The sequence below is a fragment of the Pituophis catenifer genome, unplaced genomic scaffold (genome assembly GCF_029215685.1).
Source record: "Pituophis catenifer annectens isolate HBS135680 unplaced genomic scaffold, rPitCat1.0.hap2 SCAF_2, whole genome shotgun sequence".
Lineage (NCBI taxonomy): Eukaryota > Metazoa > Chordata > Lepidosauria > Squamata > Colubridae > Pituophis > Pituophis catenifer.
Genome location: NW_027256882.1, coordinates 81455258 through 81479849, shown reverse-complemented (window position 1 = coordinate 81479849; position 24592 = coordinate 81455258). Strand labels below are relative to the sequence as shown.

Genomic DNA, 24592 nt, shown 5'->3' with positions numbered 1-24592 from the left:
GTAACTTAAAAGAGAGGTAAAGAACTATATGCCAATCTGCTACATGTCGTTGCCCATTTCAGAGCAGAGCACAGCAGCGGGAAAGCCGTTAGTTTTTAACCAATTAAAAACTAAGAAACATGTCAAGATGACCACTCTTAAGACATCCTTCTCTCTGCATATAGACAGCACCACTCTGTCCCTAAGCTTTTCCTGGAATAGATATTCAATGGAATGGTTGGAAAAGGTAATAGATTGGAGAAATTATCAGAGAACCAAGTACACTGATACATATCTGTCCCATTGTCTTATAAAAGATTATTATTAATATTTTCAGGTCAATATTAAGGAATTGCACTGCTGTCCGCTGTTGAATATTTTTACCATCAGCACAAGAGATGAGGATGAGGACAAAACCAGGATTAGCTGTCTCTTCCTACCATTGGCTACTGTTTTCTCTGGCCTACCAAACCAACAAGCACTAGCCATCAGTATCACTGCAAGTAGTAATAAACTGGGCTATCAGACATCCCAATTAACAACAGGCCTACAAGTATTTCATCAACAGAGACACTTCCCAATAACCCTAGGGCAGCCATAATGACATTAACATTAATCACCAGATATGTTCATTATACTATGCTTTGACTCTGACTTAGCATCTGAAGTGAGACTTAACAAAAAGAAAAGAAAAAGGGAGAATAAGCCATAGTAATTCATGGATTCTCTAGCAGCCAGCTGAACTGCACTGAGAAGCAGCAAAATGCTCTTATCTGTACTACATTAGCTTTTGAAGACAAGGAATGTTTGCTGAAGCTTTGGAATAGTTTTGCTCTGAGATCAAAGGATTTGCAAATACTGAAAAAAACATTATTATCAAAATAGCTTTAGGTGGCTAGTTGATATACAGAAGAAAACCCTGTATTTGTTGCTTTCTTGCTAAAGTGCTCAGCATACACACAGAACAACACCCCTGTTTCAAAAGTGATCACTGCTGCCACTTCATTGTTCTTTGCTTCAGATTCTCTTCAGAGCAAGGCCATCTCATTCTAGAAAGCAATCAGATGCCACTTCCCTTTGTCCCTGCACTATCCTTCTTTATGTGATATAGACAATGGAAAACCATTTTTGTTGCACATCTGACCTTTTTAACCACACACTAAGTAACAGTACAATTTCTTTGATAAAGAGACTCCTTAAATATCCCAGTATGAAAATATAACTTAAATATAAAAGTTTAAACAGGTTAGAAGAGATCTGAAAAGAAAAAAAAAGCAACCTTTGCAGTCCATTAGTTCCATAGGTACCATTAATTTGTAACTGTAAAACTATTCTGCTTCAGCAGTATGCTGCAAAAATCTGGGGTTTTTGTGATAAAACATACTGATTCAAAGTTTGTCAATCCTCCTGTTATTTTCAGAGTGTCACTGAGGAACCACAGTGAAGTGATGGTATTCTATGTCTGTGTTCTCAAGGCTCTCCTCCATCTAAACCACTGTGGTGACAAGATATTGTGAACATACGTTGAGAAGAGATTCTTGCATATTTTCCATAGTGCAACTGAACAGGTAAGTGTTTCCAATGGTCTGTGTTCCCTTTGATTCACAGTCTTGAGGCAACAAGCTTCCTATGGCCAAGTGAAAATTCACTGAGGTGGACAGATCCCTCATTAACCTGCAAGTATCCAGACTGCAGAGCCTGTCATACAGGCAGACCAAAGCGATGCTTCTTTTTCTTAACAGACTTTAAATTAGTCAGTCTCCTAAGATCTTCTTCCACGTCAGATTCCTCCATTTCATCATCTGCTGAAATTAGAATCTAAAGACAAAAAGACATGCAATTAAAATTATACCAAATTTCACACATTTAAAGATAGCTTAACAAATATTTTGGCATTAAAACTAACTTGTAGCTTTATCTTTCATGATTTCTCGAAGTATAATTTTAACTGGTTATTTTCTCTGAACATATCAGCTGTACCTGAAGGAATTTAATTTATAAGTATATGTGAATATTTGTTTCTACTGAAATCACTTAGAATATACTAAGAAATTGAAATATAAATATGGTGCAGAAAGACAGAGAGACACAAAGACTCTGAACTGAGCGGTCAGGATAAATAAAGCTAAGGGAATTATTAGGAGTTCTTTGGGGCAGGATGTGATCTCTGCCTAATTCAGAGAGATAAGTTATAGGTTTCTACTGAAAACACCCTTTGTTGATCAAAAGTTCTAGGTAACTGCAATCCAGCCTAAAACATTTAATTTCTGGGAAAGTTGATTAAGAAAGTGGTATCTCACCACTCCAGACACATCTGAACAATACTGATTATCTAGAAACATTTCAATTTGGCTTCTAATTGGTCTCTGGTACTGACATGCTTTGGTTGCTTTAATGGATTAATTATGCTTCTGACTGCATCGGAGGCTGGGAAGGGATGAAGACCTACTTGCTTTCCCGGAATTATCAGTTGTTCTGCTGTGGATCATCTAGTAGGATTGGACTGTTTTGCAGCGGTACCTGTGCTTCCTATTGCCCTATGGTGGGAAATTGACTTAGAAGGCAATTATTGCCTAAACTATGGGTGTCCAACCTTTTGGCCTGCCTGGCCCGCATTGAATGAAGAGGAATTGTCTTGGGTCTCATATAAAATATACAATATAGTTAATGTACATAAATCACATAATGATGTTAAAAGTTTACAATCTTGTGGAGTTGTATTACTTACTAGCTGTCCAGGGCTGCATGCAGCCTGTGGGCCATGGGATTGGGACACCTGATCTAAACTCTTAATCTGTGGTATCCAACAGATTCTATCTTATTTTACATGTTTAACATCTGCATGAAATTGATTGGGGAAGCCATTTGGAGTAAGTTGGAAACTATGACTCCCAATTCTACTAACCCTTACCATTCAACTTCAATAAATTAATTGGTATCCCACCTATAGACATGGCCAAAATATTAGTGCACCTCAACTTTTTCCCACAGAATCCCAATCTGTTGTGAAATAAATTGAAACTAATACAAATGTTCTTTATTCCATTGTCCACAGAACAGACACTTTGCTTTTGTTTTAGGATTTACACTCTCTTGTAATTAATAAAACAAATTAAAATAGCATGGAAAACAGAAAGGCTCAGGAAAGAAAAGAGTGAAAGCATAAGAAAGAGTAAGAAGAAAAACCCAAAAAAGAATGACTTCCGACTTTCTTTGGTACAGATATAAGTAAAAATATATCAAACTCTTACTCTAAGATTAACAGTTGTCTACATTATTTCCATAATCCCATATCTAATCATCAAAGCCCAGATCAACTTTTAATTTTAGTTTCTCACAAAAAGTCCAGTAATGGTTCATATCGCTTTAATCACTATTTGTTAAGGAAACCACAACTGATTTATTTAATTGCACCAAACTCTAAATAAAACAGGAATGGAAAATCCTAAACTCTAGTGTAGACCCATGCTTCTCAACTTTGGCAACTTTAAGGTGCATGGACTTCAATTCCCAGCATGAAGTTCGCCCATCTTAAACTTGCCAAGACTAAAAAACGCTGATCTACAGATAGGAATTTTTCCATTCCTCTTTTACTGGTTCTTACTTACTTATAAGCAATCATAATGCAAACTCCTCACTTCCACCCCATCGCAGAGCAAAGATAATGCAAAATCCTCACTTCCACCCCATCCCAAAACAATGATAATCCTCACTTCCACCCCATTGCAGAGCAAAGATAATGCAAAATCCTCACTTCCACCCCATTCCAGAACAATCACCATTCCCTCCCTGCCTCCCAGCCCCGTTCTCCTGTGTGTAGGGCAACAAGAGAAGACCATTCCTGGTCTTCTCTACCAATTTAAAAAAGGTTCAGTCAGACTTATAACTTCTTGGGGGGGAAAAGATCTCAGGAAGTTGGAAGGTCTCACTAAACTGACTGATCAGCCTCCCAGTGATCGGTGCAGCTGGTCCATTGCCGCCTCCCAGCTGATCAGTGCAGCTCTCAGTCATGCCCCTGCAGCCTCCCCGCCCTGAATGGCAACCCCGGTAGGCAGGGCAGGGACAGCCAGTGGTGGGAACCGGTTTGCTGAACTACACAAAGAATTAACAACAGGCTCGGCCAAACCGGTACGAACCGGCTGAATCCCACCACTGTTTGGAAGTTTATCTCCACCATTTAAACTATAATTCTGTTGAACCTGGAATCTATTTTCCTCTTGCAGACACATTGAGGGCAGTCAAACATGGTCCCATGGACCTTAAATGTCTTGATTATATTAGCAATCTTGGTCTCAGGAATATGAAGCTCTTTGGAGATGGTGTTGAAATTTTTACCATGCTGGGATATTACCTTACTCCTTTCTTCCTCAGACAAGTCTCTTTTTTCCCCTCTTTTCCATATTTGCTGCGCTGCACACAATGACACAAAATGTCTGAGTACTTTTCTCCATTCTAATAGGCTGAGTGATTGCTTATGAGACAGAAGATCCCTTTGACACCAATTAAAGTAAATGTTCTGTATGAGAGATCACTAAAATCAAGTATCTTTTAACTTCTATGTCCATGCCATTTATGTTCAGTTATATATCAAAAGCAGTGTCTGCTCTATTCTCTATTAACATATTTACTATTTGTTATTAGGGAGTTAGTCTCTAGGACTGAGTTGCATGCTGCTTTAGTTCTCAGTTGCTATTAGATAGATCTTGAAAGGAGCAAGTCTGCATTGTTAATGTTTACTGAACTAGCCATAATTACTCCTGCAATAAGTAAGCTGCTATTCAGTATAAGGAACCAAGTTCATATAATTCCACTTATGAACAAGTTGCACAGGTTGACAATTACTTATTGGACACATTTTACATTCTGGTGTTAATGTTTCAACCCTGAATTACCTTCGGTCCTGCCTATCTGAGTGATATTCTCCCCTATTAGAGGCATGTTGGGTCTTTAATATTAGCAGGAGAGGCCTTTCTGAAGATGCCCTTGCTGTTGGAGGCATACTTACTTCTAATTTTCAGTAATTGGTAAGTTCTGTAGTTACTCATTATACCTTAAGGAGAAGACCAAAGTTGCACGACATTTGCCAGATTTTAAGTGTGAATTGAAGTCTGCTTTTAAATTTTTACTTCCATGTTTTATTTACTTCCCGTGGCTGCCTTGATGCTCAAAATGAACAGAAAACAGGGGAACGTAATTTTTTTAAAAAAATAGAACTTGCCTCTGACTCTGATTCCTCATGCGACGCTGCTCTCCTGTATCGGATTTTGCTCCCATTTCTTGAATCTTGACCTGATTCTTTTTCTTCAAGTTTAGCTTTTGTCTTTCCTTTCTTCATAAGGAAGTTATCAACAACCCAAAACATTAATGCCTATTAAAAAAGAGAAGTCATGTTAAGTTCCCTTATCTTTCATATTGTTGGACAGTTATGGGATTCAAGGGATATACAGTATAGAAACCTCTATCTAAATATACACAATTACATGGCTCATTAAGAAAGATGGAATCCTAAAACTGAAGTTCACTAGATCTTTTCTCAAGTTCATAAACTCAAAAAATATAAAAAAGAATTTCAATAGCTATTCAATACTTGTAATTTGCAAGTGGCACAAATTCTTTTATGCCCATAAAAGTGTGGTATATATTGGAAAGAACTGAAGAAGTCAAAGACTAACAAAATGTATTTAAAAATACAATTTATAAATTGTGTTACAGAATCTTTAAATATAAAATCCTGCTAGTTAACTATTAAAACTACTGGCAAAATGCCAAAGCAACTACCAATATTTAAAAAAATAATTGACACAGTAAAAATATCTAGAATGCAAAATAAATGTATTGCAGATGTTTTTGAATTTTAGCTATTGTTTCTTGAATGTGTTTATATACTCCTGAACTAGCATGGAACCCGAGTCCCGCAAAACCACAAAGCAAGAAACTTTCTTTTGATAGGTTGACTTTGGCTGTCATTCTTGGCCATGTGTAGGATTTGACCACAATCAAACAACATACAAAGCAACTGAACATCTTTGCAGGATTAATTTCCCTATTTTTTAAATATGCAGATAAAAATATCCTGAAAGCATCCTAAAGTTCTATTTCCAGATGTTTAAAATGTAAATAATTCAGCTAATGATAGATGAGATTTTAGCTGCTTCAGCCCTTTTAATTTAATTGCCCTTTTTCTTTTGTCCTGTCCTTTTGTTTTACTGCTGTGTTTATAAAATTTGAAGTTATATTTCTCTTTAATGATGCTGCATTCATTTGTATATTTATTTTGTGGGTTAATTTAGTATCAACTAATAATTATTTCCATTCATGAAAGCAAAATGAAGGAGGTAACCTACAATTATTTTCTTTTGTATTTTTCTTAAAATCACAAACATAAAGTACAATCACCATTTTTAAAAGGTTTGTTTACGTAGGAATAATCTAATACCCCTGCATGCATTAAATATGAGGTTCACAAACTACACACCAGAATTAATTAGTATTGTAAAAAATAAACAAGTCCAATTTATGTGGCTAGCATATAGGTATCTTGGATGCTGCCACTATATATTTGGATTCCAAATATTGCAAAACAGATCAAATATTCAGAAGATGTAATTTATACCCACATTTACAAAGAAGGGGACTATCAGCATCACAATAGCCAACTCCAACTGAGGATTCTCTATAGGGTTCAACAAAGCTATCTGCAAAGAGGAAAAATATGTTAATATAATGGAATTACATACATATACAACTGAGTTCTGCGCTTATACTGGCACTATATGAAGAATGGAGACAATTGGGAAGAATAAGTTGGGCAGAAAACAATGCTTTAGATTAAATTAAAAATGGTGTCTTTAGTACATTAAAATTGGGGTTACTTCCTTTTCAAACAGGAATCTACACGATTTAAATGCTGCTACAAAAAGGTGAATATTAACATTAACAGGCTTTAATCACAGTGATTAAATAGCATTTTCTAAAATCACATTATTGATTTTTAATTCCTTGAACAATATAGCCTCAGCTGTTAAGGTCATCCAGATCATAGCACCAACTTTCCTATCAGCTTCATGCAAATTTTGCTCAGTAAGTATTAATCTGAAAAGGAAAGAGAAGTAACTCATCTCTATACCTTTTGTATTATCTTATGGCATGATGGAATGATTTAAGTTGCTGACATTGATGCACAGGAATGGTGAACTGCCCTTTAGAGCAGAGGTTTAATGTTTTAAGTGATTATTTACTTAGACCATCATCCAAACTCTGTCAAATAAACCACAAATTTTATCATTTGTCTTATAATTTGTGTTGTTTACCAGAAATGAGAAATATAACTTGCTATTATACAGTTATAATTTGTATATGTGTATGTTTTATTCAGAAAATGTTTCTGGAGAAAAAAAGTGAGAAATAGAAGAACATCTAATGTGGAGGACATAAAAAAAATAATCCAGTAAGTATATTGTTATAATTTAGAGTTCACATAGAATGAAATCTACCCAAATTGTCAACAAATGCAGTTCCATTCAGAGCAACATCTAGCTAGCCTCTGCCTGGATATTTCATGTCAATGGGAAATTATTGTTCCCCTTAGTAACTGATTTCACTCGGCAAGTTTTCCTAACTTTGAGGTGGAATTTGCCTTCTTGAACTTAATATCATTTTACTAATATGAACAGAAACACAGTTATGTTTTAGTAATGTAGTAAAATCAGGACATTAAAACCTGATTGTTAAGCATAACCAAAGGCTTAGTTATGAATATTTTTATTACTTTTATTAATGCAATCTTCTCCAGCATTATGTTTTTCAACTGTGTTGGTCTACATCTTCCATTCCCAGATCATGGCATTGAGAGCTGGAGGACCAAATTGGAGAATACAGCACATACAGAAAAAATACATTGCTAATTCACTTATTACTGAGTATAGTTTAAAAAAAGAAACAAAAAGCTTCAAACCTCTTTCCACTGAGGTATTAGGAGGACTATAATTATGATTGTTTTCTCAAACATCATGATAATTATGTACAATGCACACTGGCCTACCCAAGCACGGCATTGCAATGGATCTCCTGCAAAAGAAAATACAAATGGTTAATACAGGTATCTGCTAAACAAGATAACAACTGTGTTGACATAATCACAAAATTCTGCACAACAATCATTGTGTTGGTCTTCATAAAGCAGATAAACTTTAGATGTGAGTAATCATCTTTACACTAGAATTTTATATATTGATTTAATTTGTATAGCCACCCTTCTCACCCAAGTGGTTTTGAATAGCTCCCAAGAATCCTTTGAGTTATCAGTATAGTCTGGGGCAAAAGACCCATACATGGTATTTCAGAATTCTGGGCCCTGGAATTTGAGTCCTAGAATTCCAAGTCCTTTGTTAGATTCCCCTTCCCTATTAACTACAAGCTTTCCTCATTTCAGATGAGTAAGGAATTACTTTGTTGCTTTCATTGTTAAACAGCATATTTGAAAATCCAGATTTACTTTCTGTTTATACATGTTTTAAGGTATATTACTTAATCTGCTTTGTTTGTGTGCATGGATGTGAACAGTGTTGTATAAATTTGTTTCACGAGAGCAGAAATTGAATAGCACAAAAGTAGAAATACTATTTTTCCATCTAGAATGCCTTATTTGAATTTATATGGCCATCCGTCTCAGCAATGCAAATCTGGGTAGTTAACAGGAATTAAAGGACAATATAAATACAATGTGCAACAACAACAACAACAACAACACTGTTCTCAACCAACTAACACAAAGTGGCTCTCAAATACACCACTTACTACCATAGTAATGTGAGATCCAATTAACTGGACTTCAATACAATGAAATAATAAAAAAGTGAATTAATAAAATTAAAAGACTACTCTAATTTGTTAACTATATGTTATTTCATTTAGTCATTTTGTTTTAGAAGAATCATGTATTTGGAAATGGTTATGGAATCACAACAGGACAACAAAAATAATTTGTTCATGGTTTTATGGTTGCAAATCAAGTTATAACTTAAGGCTAGAAGGAATACATTGTACTGTACAATGTTATGGGTCAATGCTTGCCTGGAGAGAGGGATCCTTGGAAGAGGATCTTTTTAGTAACCACTCCCACTGTTTTGAATTTCTTTATGGAAGAAACTTGAGTCAGCTTTGTTTCTCCTGGACTCTAGGAAAATGTTGAAGATTGCCATATTCCATATTGGACAATATTATGACTAAAAATAGAATTCACAGGTACAAGATATTTCTATTTCTTAGGATTTTATAGTTTATTTTGGATTTTATTCTTATATGTTTGAGGGTTTATGTTGAAATTGTTAGCATATAAGCAAAGTAAATATAATTTAAGAAATATAAACTATGTGGATGAGGGTACTCTTATTTTACCTATTATATAAAAAAATATAGGTTTATCAAATAACCTGTAGTTAACTTAGTTTACACAAAATACTTCAGCATAAAAAATGGCTTAGAATAAGATGAGAATTTCTCTGGAACTATTTAAAACTTGCCTTAATATTTGAATTAGACAAATATTCAATCTTGAATATTCTTGAAGTTTTTAGAAAATGTTTTGTAATCCCATTTAAGATTTTTTTGTGTATGTATCTCTTCAAATGTATTTGACATTCTATATAAAAGATTTCTGGATTGTAACTATTTTAAAAATTAATTGAAAACATTGTAGAACATTTGGTGATTTTAATCACTGAACAATTAAAAAACCCTATAAAAATTGTGTTGTCTAAACTACAAATAAAATCTGTAAAAAAATATCTGGCTGAGGACTCAGGTAACATGGAGACGAATCAAAAGAAGAAACAAGGTATCAGCAACAAGAGAAAATTTAAAAGTTCGCAAATGCAATTTACTATGCTATAAATTAATTACAATGGCATCAGATCTACACATCAGCTACTGTTGATAAAACCTTTTCTTTTTCCTAAGACACTTCAAATGCAGACACACAGCTCAACTTGAGATCTAAGGAATGGAAAACCAAATACTTTTAAACAGCTGTAATGCAAAATGGATCTCAGCCATTTCCTTTTCTGGAGAGGCTTTGAAAGACATACTCCAGATAGTTTACTAGGTAGTCTTGATGTTTATAATATTTATATCCGTGCTACATAATACCTAAGCGTTTCAACAATTTCTGATAAAAGTTAGTAAATAAACCTGCATTTTCATTTCTAAACCCATTTAGACTATTAGATGGTTAATTATAAAGTGGTATATAATGGTAGTTAAAAGGTTGTGAATATTTTCAATATTTCTGCATAAATAGGACCTAAAATGTGACCTGTTTTTCACATAAGCCCTAAAGCTAAAGAGAACACAGTTAAACAAAAAAGCCAAAAGCATTATACTTGATTGATAATGATCTAAAGCTACATATCTATGGGTGGCCAAAGAATCTGAATCTTTAGGGTTATCAGTTCATTTGAAGGGGGTATTAGAGCCATATGTCTCTAGAATCAATGGATGACAATGAGTGGTTCAACTTTATTTGAAGAGCAGGGTTCTTGGCATTCACTGCCTAATTTTTACAACACATGTATATAGAAGTGTGTCTAGTTTGAACAAAGGAGATTTTTGAAGATTTCCAAAACATAATTGTTGATGCTTGTTGATGCTTACCAGAATGCTCACTAGACTGGAAAGGTTACAAAATTATTTCCAAAGAATTTGGACAATACAGTCCAAACAGTAGCCAGGCAGCTCTTGTACAAAGAAAGACACTATTGCCTTTATAGCAGGTGCTGCCCTTTGCTTTTCACCCTCTGAAGGTGTGGGCAGTGACACATATTTGGAGGTACCTGTTTGTAGAAATGATGGGTTGTATCATTTTTGTAGAAATGATGGGTTGTTAAATTAAATTAAATGATGGGTTGTTAAATACTTCCAGGAATTTCCTGATTGTAATTTCACTGAACTCAATGGGACCAATTTCCAAAAAAGTATGGACTGGATTAGAATGTACATCAACTTCTGGAGCATATCCTATCACTGAAAACACAGCAAAACAACTAGGCCCCAGTTTTAGAAAATTAAACATAATTCACACATTATAGCAGAGGTCTCCAACTTTGGCAACTTTTAGACTTGTGGACTGCCAGAATTCTGAGAGTTGAAGTCCACAAGTCTTAAAGTTGCCAAGGTTGGAGACCTCTGTGTTATAGAACTCCTACACGGAAATTGCCTGTATAATAAAACAGACAAAAAAGTTTCACATCTCCCTGTGATCCTTTTTATCTTCAGTTTGCCTTAATTTCACATGCCCAAAAGCACATTTGGCAAGTTAAAAGAATTTCAGCTTTAAGTAGAACAGAAGAAACAATTTTCTTTTCTTTAGGAAAAGTCAAGCTTAAAGATGAGTCTAGAAAAACTAAATCTTGGTAATTGAAGCTGTTACCATTTTGTTAATTTATGCCTCCTGGCACATCACTATCTTATTTGTAAAGCACACTGGAGTTTATTATAGTGCTTAGAGAAGTATGAAAAAGCTAAAATAAATTATTTCAATATTTGCATACCAATTTTACTTTTTAAAACTGTAAGAATGGTTAATACTAAAAGTCCTTTTCTCTTTCTGCAATATCTGTTTCTCTTGCTGCTGGGATTTCCCTACTAGACTAATGTTGTATTAAATAGGCTGGAAAGCCAAAGCAAAAATTAAATTCATCAAACTGAACTCTATCATAACAGAAACACTCTTATGCCTTCCTATCCTTCCTATTGCAAAAATATGCAAAACTGGATGGAACATTAGAGAGAGATATAGCAATCAACGTAAAGTACCATATTTTCCGGCGTATAAGACGACTTTTTAACACATGAAAATCTTCTCAAAAGTTGGGGGTCGTCTTATACGCCGGGTGTTGTTCTGTAACCTGGCAGACCAGCCTGAAAAGCTCTGACGAGCCTTAAATGGCTCTGGCGATCCAAGCTCTGACGATCCCAGCTGCGTTGCCTGCTAAACAGGCAACGCAGCTGGGATCGCCAGAGCCATGTAAAAGAAAAAAAGTTTTCCCCCTCCAGCTTGCTAACCTTAGCTGCTAGTCGCAACACTTGCCTTGCTTCGCTTGCCTGAATCCATTCCATCAGCAAGCCACTCCCTGCCTGCAATCAAGCAGGCAGGGAGTTGTGGACTTCAACTCCCAGAATTCCTCAGCCAGCAAAACAAAGCTGGCTGAGGAATTCTGGGAGTTGAAGTCTACAAGTCTTAAAGTTGCCAAGGTTGGAGACCCCTGTTCTATTGGGTAAGTTTTTTTCGCCTTTGGGAGCTTTAAAAAAATAGTTAATTGGGAGTTTTTTTAGTTGTTCTTTTTTAGACCTAGCCATTTAAAGTTTAGGAAGTTTTAAATTTAGTTTTCATATAAAAATAAAAATAAAATAAAATAATATTTGTGCAGCTTGCTGAGATTTAGTGTGTTTCTGTAGTGTTTCACTCTAACTACACAAACACACAAAATCTCACAAAGCTGTATGTGGAATTTTGTGTGTGTAAAGTGTGAAAGTTTTTTGGGCTTTTTGTGGCTGTGTGAGGTTCCTGCTTGTTGCAGGGGCCATTTTGGGTCTAGCCCAGCTGCTTTTACATTGTGGGTGAGCCAGTTGTGTTGTGTTGTGTGTGTGTAAAGTGTGAAAGTTGTTTTTTTGGGCTTTTTGTGGCTGTGTGAGGTTTCTGCTTGTTGCAGGGGCCATTTTGGGTCTAGCACAGCTGCTTTTACATTGTGGGTGAGCCAGTTGATGTTTTTTAATTTTTATTTGGTGTGCGTTGGAAGAGGGGTAGTCTTATACGGCAAGTATAGCCCAAACCCTATATTTTAACAGGAAAAGTCGGGTGTCGTCTTATACACCCAGTCGTCTTATATGCCGGAAAATATGGTATATTTTGAAATTAGGGATAGAAGGAAAGGCTTGCAAATCATTTTCTAAGATCGAAAACCAAATAAAATACAAAATGAGACATTTCAACTAATGCACAGGAATTGATGTTCAATCTGCCCAGTTTTATAGTCGGTTGACTGTTTATAAGATACACTTTCTGCACAGGGCAACTAAATTGGCTACTAACACCTTAAGAAACCAGATTACAAAACAGATTACTTTAAAGATACATGTGGTTATTGAGAACAGAAATGACACTCTCCCACTCTTTTAAGCATCATTGTCAGTTTGGGAGAGACTTAGAGGAGTGTGTGCAGCCATCTTCCAGAGTTGTGAAACCATTACTGATCCTAACCAATGTTGGTGGATCTATTTCAAATTCAAATTAACTAACAGTTAACTGCAATAAAATGAAATGCTATGTTACTGTATGGTTAAGCTGTTAAAGAGAAGGTAAAATCTGGGTAGGGTTAGAAAATGTAAAAGCTTTAACTTGTTCTTGAGCTGCCTAACCTCTATAGAATTGCATTTACAGTGAGCCAAAATAGAATTGGTTATATGTCACTAGTATGCATTTTCAACTCAGGTAGTGTTGCTCTGATTTGGAATAATCTTCTACACAATTAAAAGAGCAGCATTTCTCCAGAAGCCCAAACACCTGACACAGCCTGTTCAAGTGCAACTTAATAGGCTATAATATCTTGCATATGTTATGTTGTCAACTCTCTTCTTGAGAGACTGGCAAATGAAACTTATATGCAAATGGGCTTTCAGTCTGAGAAATGAGTTATTGTCCAGAAATAACAACAAACACTGAATCACTAGGGAACAAGTACTATGTCCAGGAAAACAGATGAGCTCACGGATGACAAACAATCTGAAAAGTCAAGGAAGGTTAAAGATGTTTCATTATGTTAATGTTGAGACAAGCAAATGCTGGTTTTATTATTCATACATACAAAATAAAATATTCTATTCACTGACCACTAACTTATTTCAGGCTCTCCTCTTGACCTACACAATGCTATCATTTTCCATCACTGTATCAGATAATCATGTAACTGGCATTTAGGAAAACCAATATTTCAGACCCAGACTTATTTATATTTGATATGCTCAGATTGTTTCTGTATTTTTGTCTTGCAAAGAAGCATTCAGTCAGATACCAATCCCTCTCTGTGCTCTCTCAACCTAACCTTCCATTTTATAACCTAACAAGGTTACAGAAAAGAAAAAATAAGGAGAGGGACAGCACATTGCTATTGTCCTATGTGTCCTCCACAACTGCCACACCCTGAAGGCAGCCAGAATAGCATTGGGTGTCAGGAGTGAGGCTCACAGATAACACCCCACACCCCACACCCAATTCAAGCCAAGGAAATGAACGTTGCTTAACTGAACGTTCCTTCTCGACGCGCTGATGGAGAATCCAAAGTGAGGGTTATTCAACAGTCTAGCAGTCAGCACTGAGTGTATGTGTCTTTAAATTTTCTTCAGACACGCCCCCTTGCACGTCATAGGCTTAGTTTTTGTTCACGAAGAGGCAGTAGAAGAATACGCATAGGTCCAAGTCCAGGCAGCCTGACCGGGCGGGTTGGATTCTCCATCAGCGCGTCGAGAAGGAACGTTCAGGTAAGCAGCGTTCATTCTCCAATGCGCTGATTGGAGAATCCAAAGTGAGGGATATGCCCAAGCAAGTTCTAGTCCGGGGGGGGGGGGGGGTGGCAGGCTGCGTCTGCGTGTCTGAAGCGGTGTATACTGATTGTAGAACTCGCCGTCCGAAGGCAGCATCTGCCGAAGCATACGAGTCAACCTTGTAATGGCATATGAAGGTGTTCAACGACGACCATGTAGCCGCTTTGCAGACCTCCTCGACAGAGGCCTGGGTCGCCCAGGCCGCCGACGTGGCCGCACTCCGTGTAGAGTGAGGAAGAATCTTGCCTGGAACAGGTTTCTTCTGAATCATTTAAGCCTTGGAGATACAGGCCTTCAGCCATCTCCCGATGGTGGATGAGGAGACCTTCCGTCCCATTGTAGCTGGCAAAAAAGAGACGAACAGCGCCTCCGACTTACGGAAGTGTTTGGTTCTACGGATGTACCGGCGTAAGGATCTGCGGACATCTAGAGTGTGCCACTGGGTCTCCTGTGGGCGCCTTGGGTTCGGACAGAAGTCCGGAAGAACCAACTCTTGTCCACGGTGGTAAGGAGAGTTAACTTTTGTCAAGAACGATGGATCCAGTTGAAGCACCACCCTGTTGGGGAAGAACACACAGAGATCTTCCTGAACTGAGAGGGCGGCCAGCTCTGAAATGCGACGCGCCGAGGTGATCGCAACCAAGAACACCGTCTTCAAGGTGAGGAGCTGCAGACTGACGGAACCCAACAGCTCAGAATGGATGTTGTGTAAGAGTCTGTAGGACTAGAGACAGGTCCCATGTTGGATAGCGGTGGACCACCGGAGGTCTCAAGTTCGCCGCGCCTCGTAGGAATCCCTTAATCTTGGCATCATGGGAAAGTGGAGCGCCGTCCTTGATCAACAGAACTGTAGTTAACGCTGCAACCTGTCGGCGAAGTGTGTTTGGGGCCAAACCTTTGTCCAGGCCATCCTGAAGAAAGTCCACAACCTCGGAGACAGACGCTGAAGTAGGATCCACGTGGTTCCTGGAGCACCAGACACAGAAGGAGGACCACGTGGCGTTGTATATATGGCACGTGGACGGCCGTCTGGAAGCCTGGATGGTAGGTATGGCTCTCTCTGAGATGTTGTCTCACCTCAGAAGGATCCGCTCAAGCGCCAGGTGGTCAACTGCAGCCATTGAGGCTCTGGGTGCAGAATGACCCCTTGGCTGAGCGATATCCTGTCGTCCGGGATGCGCCATGGAGGAGCGACCGAGAGGTTCAGGAGGTCCGCGTACCAAGCCCTCCTTGGCCAGTGAGGAGTGACGAGTACTACCTCCGCTTTCTCGCGCAGGATCTTGCGGACAAGTCGCGGTATGAGCGGCATCGGGGGAAAGGCGTATAGCAGTCCCGGAGGCCAGGGAATGGCGAGAGCGTCGATTCCTTCTGCCTGTGGACACGGGTAGCGTGCGAAGAATCGAGGAAGCTGAGTGTTGTCCCGTCGGGCGAACAGGTCGAGAACGGGAGTTCCGAAGCGACGAGACAGGTCGTGGAAGATGTTCAGGTGAAGACGCCACTCCGACTCATCTATCAGCGTCCTGCTCAGCCAATCCGTAGCCACATTCGTCGTCCCGGAGATGTGCTGGGCCCAAAGGGAGAGAAGGTGGGACTCCGCCCAAGTCATCAACAGGGACGCCTTGTTCATCAGTGGTATCGAGCGCGTGCCCCCTTCGCGGTTTACATGTGCCATCATGGTGACATTGTCCGTCCAGACAAGTACATGTTGACCCTCCACAGTTGTCTGGAAGTGAAGGAGAGCAAGGCGAACCGCGTGTAGTTCCAGCCAGTTGATCTCGTTCTGACTTTCCGTCTGTGACCAGCTGCCTTGGGCAACCCCGGAATCCATGTGGGCACCCCAGCCCGACAGGCTGGCATCTGTTGTCACTGTAAGGTGAGGCGGTTCCAGGAAGGCACAGCCTTTCGACAGGGCTGGCGAAGTCCACCAGTGGAGTGACTTGCGGACCTTTGCTGGAAGCTGCACGCGAGCATTTGAATTGCTGCGGCGGGAGCGTTGGTATGGGAGCATGAACCACTGGAGTTTGTGACTGTGAAAGTGAGCCCACGGAACGATCGAGATGCAGGATATCATCTTCCCGAGCAGTGAGGACAATAGTAGTAGAGGAATGGCCGGGAGTGAAAGTATTTGAAGAGCCAGTGACCGGATGCTGGTGCAACGGTCCGGAGACAGGAAAACCTGCCCTTGAACGGAATCTATGATCGCCCCCAGATGGAGAATGTTGGTAGTGGGGCTCAAATGGCTTTTCTTCAGATTCAGGGAAAAACCATGTTGTTGAAGGTAGTGACACGCAGTAGCCAAATCCCGTCTGGCCACAGTCTCTGAAGCTGAGAGAATGAGTACATCGTCCAGATAACACAGTACCGATAGGTGTCTGTCTAAGGCGAGCTGCTACTGCTGATAAGAGTTTTGTGAATGTCCTGGGGGTGGACGAAAGGCCAAAGGGCATAGCCCTGTATTGGAAATGACGGTTGTTGTATGCGAAACGGAGGAAGCGACGTTGTGACTGTCGAATTGGGACATGCAAGTAGGCCTCCGTAAGATCTATCGATGTCATCCAATCCCCTTCCCGAATGCACCCCAGGATGGATTTCAGGGACTGCATTTTGAATTGATGGTAGAGAATGTACTTGTTCAATTCCTTGAGATCTAGGATACCCCGGCAGCCGCCGGAGTGTTTTGGAACAAGGAAAAAGATGGAATAGAAACCAGTCCCACGGTGTTCTGCGGGAACCGGTTCTATGGCGCGGATGTCTATGAGGTGTTGTATCTCCCTCTCTATCAGTCGCCGTTTGGTCGGGCTGGATGACACGGGACATTGGATGAATCTGTTGTGTGGGTACGAGCGAAGCTCCAACGTTAAGCCCAATTGAATGGTCTGGATGACCCAGGCATCCGATGTCGTTGATTCCCATTGAATCGCAAAGTGTTGGAGGCGGCCCCCAATGGGAATGTGAAGTAGGTAGTCACTTCCCTCTCCAAAAGGCACGGGTCCCCGTGCCTCTGAAGGGGCGCTTGGTTGGTGCCGATCGTCTGCCACGGTCCCGGAACGAGGATCTGTCGTAGGAGCGATCGAAACCATGAGAGTAATGTCCTGTGGAGAAGGATCCACTGGTCCCCTGATCGGCCCGAAAGGACTGCCTCTGGCTGTATGGGACAGCTCTGCGTTCGGTCCGCCTGTATGACGAGGGCATGACCTTACGTTTGTCCTTGTCTTCAACGCCTCCCCAAACAGATGGGTCCCTTTATACGGAGCCGATGCAAGTCGCCATTTCGACTTCATGTCCGCTCTCCAGTGTCTCAGCCAAAGCAAGCGCCGGGATGTCACTGACGAGACCAAGGCACGGGACGTGAACTTGGCAGCATTAAGAGAGGCGTCAGCGGAATATTCCGTGGCCGCCACAATTTTGTTGATATCCTGGTGGACCCTCGAGTCCTCCGGGGGCAAGCATTCCTGGAGTTGGCGCAACCAAATGAGGGTTGCCTTATTGAAGAATGACGCTGAAGTGGCAGCTTTGACTGCCCAGGCCGCAGTATTATGCGTCTTGTGGGCGGTTAGTTCCGCTTTCCGGTCCTCCGTCCGGAGGCAATCGGCAATGTCACGAGACAGGATCAAAGAAGATGAAGTCAAGCCCGCCACTGGGGCATCGACAGCAGGTAACGCCAAAACGTCTTGGAGAGACGGGGCTGAACAGTATAGCTTGCGATCAAGACCGGTGGGTGCAGGTAATGAGGATGGCAAGGACCAAGACCATTGCACTACTTCCGTGAATAGTTGAGGACACGGAATGTAGTTAAGCTCAGCTTTAGGCACATTAAACAAGGATTCATGAGGCTGAGGAGTCGTCGAGGAATCCGAGAGACCTTCCGAGGTAGCCAGATGAGTGGCCGCCTTCGCCTTGTGCAACAAAGACCAAAACAGAGATGGTCGAAAGAGTCCAGTAAAGGCTGGTCTGTCCGGAAGAAGGCCTTCATCATCGGAAAATTCCATTTCCCTTGGGGCCTCCTCGTCCTCCAGAGATGAGGTGTCTGCTTGCGCCAAATCCAACTGGGAGGACAGTTGTTCCGCCTGGTCATCGTAATGAAAGACCTGGGAAGATGGAGGAGGGGGTGGAGGCGGAAGTGGCGGGGGATTAGCCTTCAGTTGCGCAGCTCTGTACACCCTAGATTGGTTAGCACTCGCTGGCAATGTCTTAGAAACAGTCTGAGAAATGAGACTCTCAATGTCACAAGGAAACATGACATGTGAAGGTCCCCCAGGGCGGAGCCCCGCAGCCGTGGGGGTGAAGGTAGCCTCCGGAGGCGTACGTGCAGGAAGCCGTCTACACGATAGATCCACCAGAATTGCCATGCTGTGTGAAAAGGCAGCGGAATGAATTGCCACTTCAGGTGGCGTAGGGTAACTGATGGTAGGGACGATACCCTGGTCACCAGGAACCATGCTTCCTGACTGTGAAGCAGGCAGCTCCTCCGGGCTGGCGTCTGAATCAACCGCCTGCGAAGCAGATAACAGTGCTTGTCGTTGAGCTAATTCAAATTGACGTTCCAGCGCTTTATGTCGTCTTTCGGCGTCTTTGGAGGCAGCTGAGGAGGATTTATGACCCCCCGTTGAGGTAGCCGCAACGGTCGCTACTGCGTGCTTCGCTCGTTTTTGTTTTTTTTCTTCGCAGGCCCCGGGGAGGCTGGAGCCACAGAAGGCTCAGAGCTGTGTTCCGAATCAGATGAGAGACCGCAGTCTGCCATCTCAATGCTGAGGATACGAGGAGATAAGGTAAGTAAACATCACCAATTTCAATTAATTTCTGGTTTCTTTCTTATTTATTTTTATCATTTTTTGTTGTTGTTGTTGTATGAAAATACATCTACGCTGTAGAATTCATTGGTAAATTTATTTATTTATATTTTATTTTATTTTATTTTATTTTATTTTATTTTATTTTATTTTATTTTATTATTTTATTTTATTTTATTTTATTTTATTTTATTTTATTTTATTTTATTTATTTTATTTATTTATTGTGTCCCTCAAAAGGTTGGTTTACAGGGGTAAATAGCTTACCCCCCCTTTTTTTTTCTTTCCAAACACAGGTCAAGATATGCCCTGCGTGGAGCCAGGAAACTTCAGATAGGTGGGTCCTGTAACAGGCTTCAGTTATATGGCCAAGCAACAGTTAATGTTTTCTTCTTTTTTTTTTTTTACATTGTAGTAATTCCTATGGACACCTGAGGGCTCTAGAGCGACTCTTTTTACTATAGTCGCTGCTTCAGACCCTCTGTCTTTAACAATGCCGGTCCTGCACGGGCAGTCCCTGTGCTGGCAAGCTGTAACTTTAAATTTGCCTCAGCACACTCACGCAGCGCTGTAGCCGGCAAGGGGTAATTTTTTTGCCATTCTGCGCAGTTGCAGTCTTGTTACTGGGCAGAAATGCGCAATGGAGGGGACTGAGCACGCGCAAGTTCCCCAGTCAGTCAGAAAACGCTGCTGGCCACTGCGCATGTGCAGAGCTGCTGCCGGGTGAAAGAAGCATGGCCACAAAAGTGAAACTAACCACGCGGTAATGGCGGCCCCTCTAGCCTTAAAACAACGGCGCAAAACACACAAACAGCCTAGCGCCGATCCAGCCACCCACAGAAATATAGAGAAACGCGTGGCTACTCAGAAGTAGCCCAAATGTGCTTTTAGTACCTGCATAGGGGGAGTATACCACTGAGAGCAGGGCAGGGACTCCATAACAGCATGACTAATAGCTTTCTAAATGCGAATGTACCTCTGAGAGCAGGGCAGAGACTCAGTAGCCGCCCCTGAGCTTGTCAATTAAATCCCCAGCTAGAAATTGCTCACTAGCAGGTATATCTTTGTAAATTACCCCAGACTTAACTGGTCAGCCAGACTGGCAAACCAGAAGGACTTACTTTGATCACGAAAAATGCTTAAATTGTCACCGTTTGTACCAAGTTCAATCCAAATCCAAAAGCATAATCAAAATCCAGTCCAACAGTCAAAATACCAAAAGAATCCAAAGTGAAGGTTTATATTCAATAGTCTAACACCAGAGATGGGTGAAAACAAGTCTGAATAGCTGACTGAGTGAATAAAAACTAAGCCTATGATGTGCAAGGGGGCGTGTCTGAAGAAAATTTAAAGACACATACACTCAGTGCCGACTGCTAGACTGTTGAATAACCCTCACTTTGGATTCTCCAATCAGCGCATTGGAGAATATAATACAAAACAATACTAGAAAGCAGGTGCTACTTGTGCTACTATTTTTGAATTATCAAATTGAACATTGCCTCTTAAAATAAAATGTATTCTGTGTTTGTAAAAACAAATGTTATCAAATTATAAGGCTACTGCATTCCAGTGTTTAATATATGTAAATAAAATAAGGGTGTTACTTGATATAACATTTTATATATTGCTTTTCTAATATACAAGCATCACTTAGGACAACTAGTAACATTAAACGTTAGACTGGAAGGCTGAACAAAAAAGCAAGAAAACGAAGTGTTTTGGTTTTAAGTAGAATTTCAACTACATTTTGACCTTTTAACTTCACTACTGCTAAATGTGCTCTATTATTCTTGGAAAAATAAATTTGTTAATTTCTAAAATGCTGCACTATACTTTTTTCATCATTTTTTTGGCTGTAGAAGACTAATAAGATTCCCCTCTTGGCAAAAGTAAAATGAAGTTGCCTGAATATCATTATTGTTTAAAGCTTGTCATTTTGAGAAAAAAGCTATCTTGATAGACTGCATAAAATTATTTTTAGTTTGCTTTTTTAAAAAAATCTTAGGGATTGGTCAATTTTTTTAAAAAAACATGAAGTTCCCTTCTACTTTAAAATAAATGGGGTTCAGTTACTGGCAGTATCCCTTTTCCTGCACAGGAAACCATACTGTTTTCTGGAGTCATGACTGTTTTGTTGAATTTAATTAGATTCCCTACACTCGAATTTTCAGAATAGGATTGTTCTGAACACACAGAAGTAGATACAACATTTAGGTCATTTAAAGCCAAATCCTCATAGAACTCCTAATGATCTTCCCTACTCTTCAATGTTTTATATCTGTATGGAAAATCCAAACAATGAATATATTCAATAGCTATATTTCTATATTATAGCTGGAATATGTTCAAGAAAACAGAAAATTACAATTAACATTACAGGAACTTAAGAATCATTCTGGCATCCTATTTTCACATTCATCAGGCAGATGCCATGGTAAGACTAGTAGCACATTAAGTTTCCCTTTCTTACATTCCTCAGCAAATGAAAGACATATTCTCTATGACACTAGAGGTAATATATAGTTATCATGACTAATTGTCATGTATAACTAATTGGAATATTCTCCTGAACAGAAGTCTTCTAAATATGTCATAATTATTTGAAAATGTTTTTTAGTAATAGAATTGAAAAATGAAAATGCCTGTTCTGGACAATTTTACTGTTGGTTTCTGGCAAACCATTTTAAAAAGTGAGGATGCTTTCCAAAGAAGGCTGTTACATTTCATGGATTTTTAAAAAAAATGAAGTCAGACATTCCATTAAGCATACTTAAAATCAATTGTCACATCTCAGACAACCCTGCACCACTGAATGCTAGCTATAATTTTAAATTAGAATTCTCAACTCTCTCCAAAATCTGTGTGATACTTTAAAGCTCTGACAAAATGTTTGTGTGTTTGTGTGTGTGTGTGCACACGCATTATGTTATTGCTTTTTGCAATGTTATGTTTGTTATGTTGTGCAAAGCACAGAAACAAAATGGTAAGCCATAAAGATCCGAGACAAGAAAAGGAAACAGAGCTAGATCAACTGTATATCCACTCAGTTCAAAGCACTTCATTATCTTCTTATTCTTGCAAACCATCCATGCTGCCACCACATACATCAAACATCACTTCATATGTTGCTCTTTATTCTTTAAATTTCTCACCTCCCTTTCTTTGTGGATCTCATTCATTTCCATCCAGCTAGAGTTTTCCCCATGGTTCAACACAGTCATTCTTACTTCATATCTCTATTTTTGAAAGGACTTGAAGATAGGGGAAGAAAGGAGTGGGTTATTAAAGGAGGACCTGCAGAAAAGATTGCAAGTCTTGAGAAATAGGGAAGACATACGCCCATCCTGATTTTTTTAAGTATAAATTGGGCCTGGGGAAAACTTTTGAGATTCTGTTATTCCATCTGGCTACAATAAAGAGTGTTCCTGGAATTGTTCCTGCAGTGCCTATTTCTTGATTTGTCTACCCTGAAGGGCTAATAGTTTTGCAATTTGATCCTCTTTTTCTTTTCTAACCAAACCGTTACAAATTTCTTCTGTGCTGGTTCTTTACTTTTGTATTGAATGCATCACTTCAGTATCCATTTATTACTGACCCTGTCTTCCGCCTCCTCAGCCCTTTTTAAATAATCTATTCCACTTTCACTCACTTCACTGATTTTTTTCTAATTTTTATCTTAAATAACATAATCCATTCTCACTTCCATCTAATAAAACTTTGCTTATTTTTATTTATTCTTTGCAACAACCACATGCTATTCATTACTTTTTTTTTTACCAAAATTTGCACATCTTAATTTTTTTCCACTTTTCCATTTTAATTAATATGCTGCCAAGATACACAGTCATATATTATACAAAGTCATATACTTATTCTAGTTTATCATTTATATATAAATGACAATCATTCATTCCATTTTTCCTGTCAAACACTACCACCTGCAAATTTATGTATTTAATACATAAATGTTCAGATTCATGCTTTTTAATCATACAATTTGTCAACATTTACTGCAAGTTATTTGGATTTTCAGCCAATAACACATCCTTAATACACAATAGTATGCACACACTCACATCACCCATCAACAAACCTCTAACACCAACATAGGCATTCCTTATACATCTATTCTGAGCTGTGGTGGTGCAGTGATTAGAATGCAGTATTGCAGACTAATTCTGCCAACTTCTAGCAGTTTGATCCTGACCAGCTTAAGGTTGACTCAGCCTTCCATCCTTCCGAGGTTGGTAAAATGAGGATCCAGATTGTTGAAGGCAATATGTTGATGCTGTAAACAACTTAGAAAGGGCTGTAAAGAACTGTGAAGCGGTATATAAGTCTAAGTGCTAGTGCTGTTGCTATTCATAAATGTGAAAAAGCAAGGGAACTTCGTGTATCCATGTCTTACTGCCTTCTCACTGTTTGTCCATTGCTCAATATTCATTTATTGTCATACATACTTCAAAACAACTTACTTTCTCTGGATCAATCACCATACAACCAATTTTCTTTTCTCCATACATACATTTCTCAATAATTAAACAAAAACTTAGTCTCTATACCCTTTGTCCAGAATAGATACATTGCATTTCTCTTATTTTGCTGCAACCTTTTGTATGTTTGATCAGATCTGATGTTGATCAGATAGTTTCCCACTGACACAAATGAATTCCCAATAGTTTTTGCAATTATTATTGTTAGACACATTCTGGTATAGATAGATGCAAACTTCATACACATATTAAACAAGCTGCAAAGCTGTTCCATATTCAAACCACATCCCGCGTTTAACATTTCTGCAGTGGTGCCATCTACATTTGCACTGTTAAGTTTTTTTAACATTGTTACTGATTTATTTCTTCTTCTTGGATCCTATAATTTATACTATTTGTTTCAATTCCATTCTTGATATATTACTATTAGTCCCTTACAAATCTATAAAATACTTCTTTCTGCAATCATTCCTTTCAGCATTATCTTGAATAATTTAATCACTTTTATTTTTGATTCCATTCATTCTGGTAAACTTCCATGTTTAACTTTTTTCATCCATTTCCAAAATAATTTCCATAAAAGTCACTGGAATTTCTTTGCCTCTTTTAATCACTTTAATGCACTTTAGTTGCATTCTTTGTAAATACCTTTTTCTCTATATTATGCAATATTTTACTCTGCAGCACCATTTTCTTGAATGTTCCTTCCCTATCCACAGCTTCTTCCATTTC

At 39.2% G+C, this 24592-nt stretch overlaps 1 protein-coding gene across 1 annotated transcript in view; it reads right to left on the bottom strand.

Moving 5' to 3' along the window:
* Positions 1 to 1389: 1389 nt before the first annotated feature.
* STIMATE (STIM activating enhancer) overlaps positions 1390 to 24592 on the bottom strand; it is a 45818-nt gene continuing 22615 nt past the window's right edge. Inside the window, exons 5-8 of the mRNA XM_070937029.1 lie at positions 7934 to 8046; positions 6597 to 6674; positions 5198 to 5347; positions 1390 to 1797 (exon numbers count right to left, since the gene is read on the bottom strand). Of these exons, the coding sequence (XP_070793130.1) occupies positions 1681 to 1797; positions 5198 to 5347; positions 6597 to 6674; positions 7934 to 8046 (458 nt within the window). The 3' untranslated portion in view covers positions 1390 to 1680. The remainder of the gene's footprint in view (positions 1798 to 5197; positions 5348 to 6596; positions 6675 to 7933; positions 8047 to 24592) is intronic.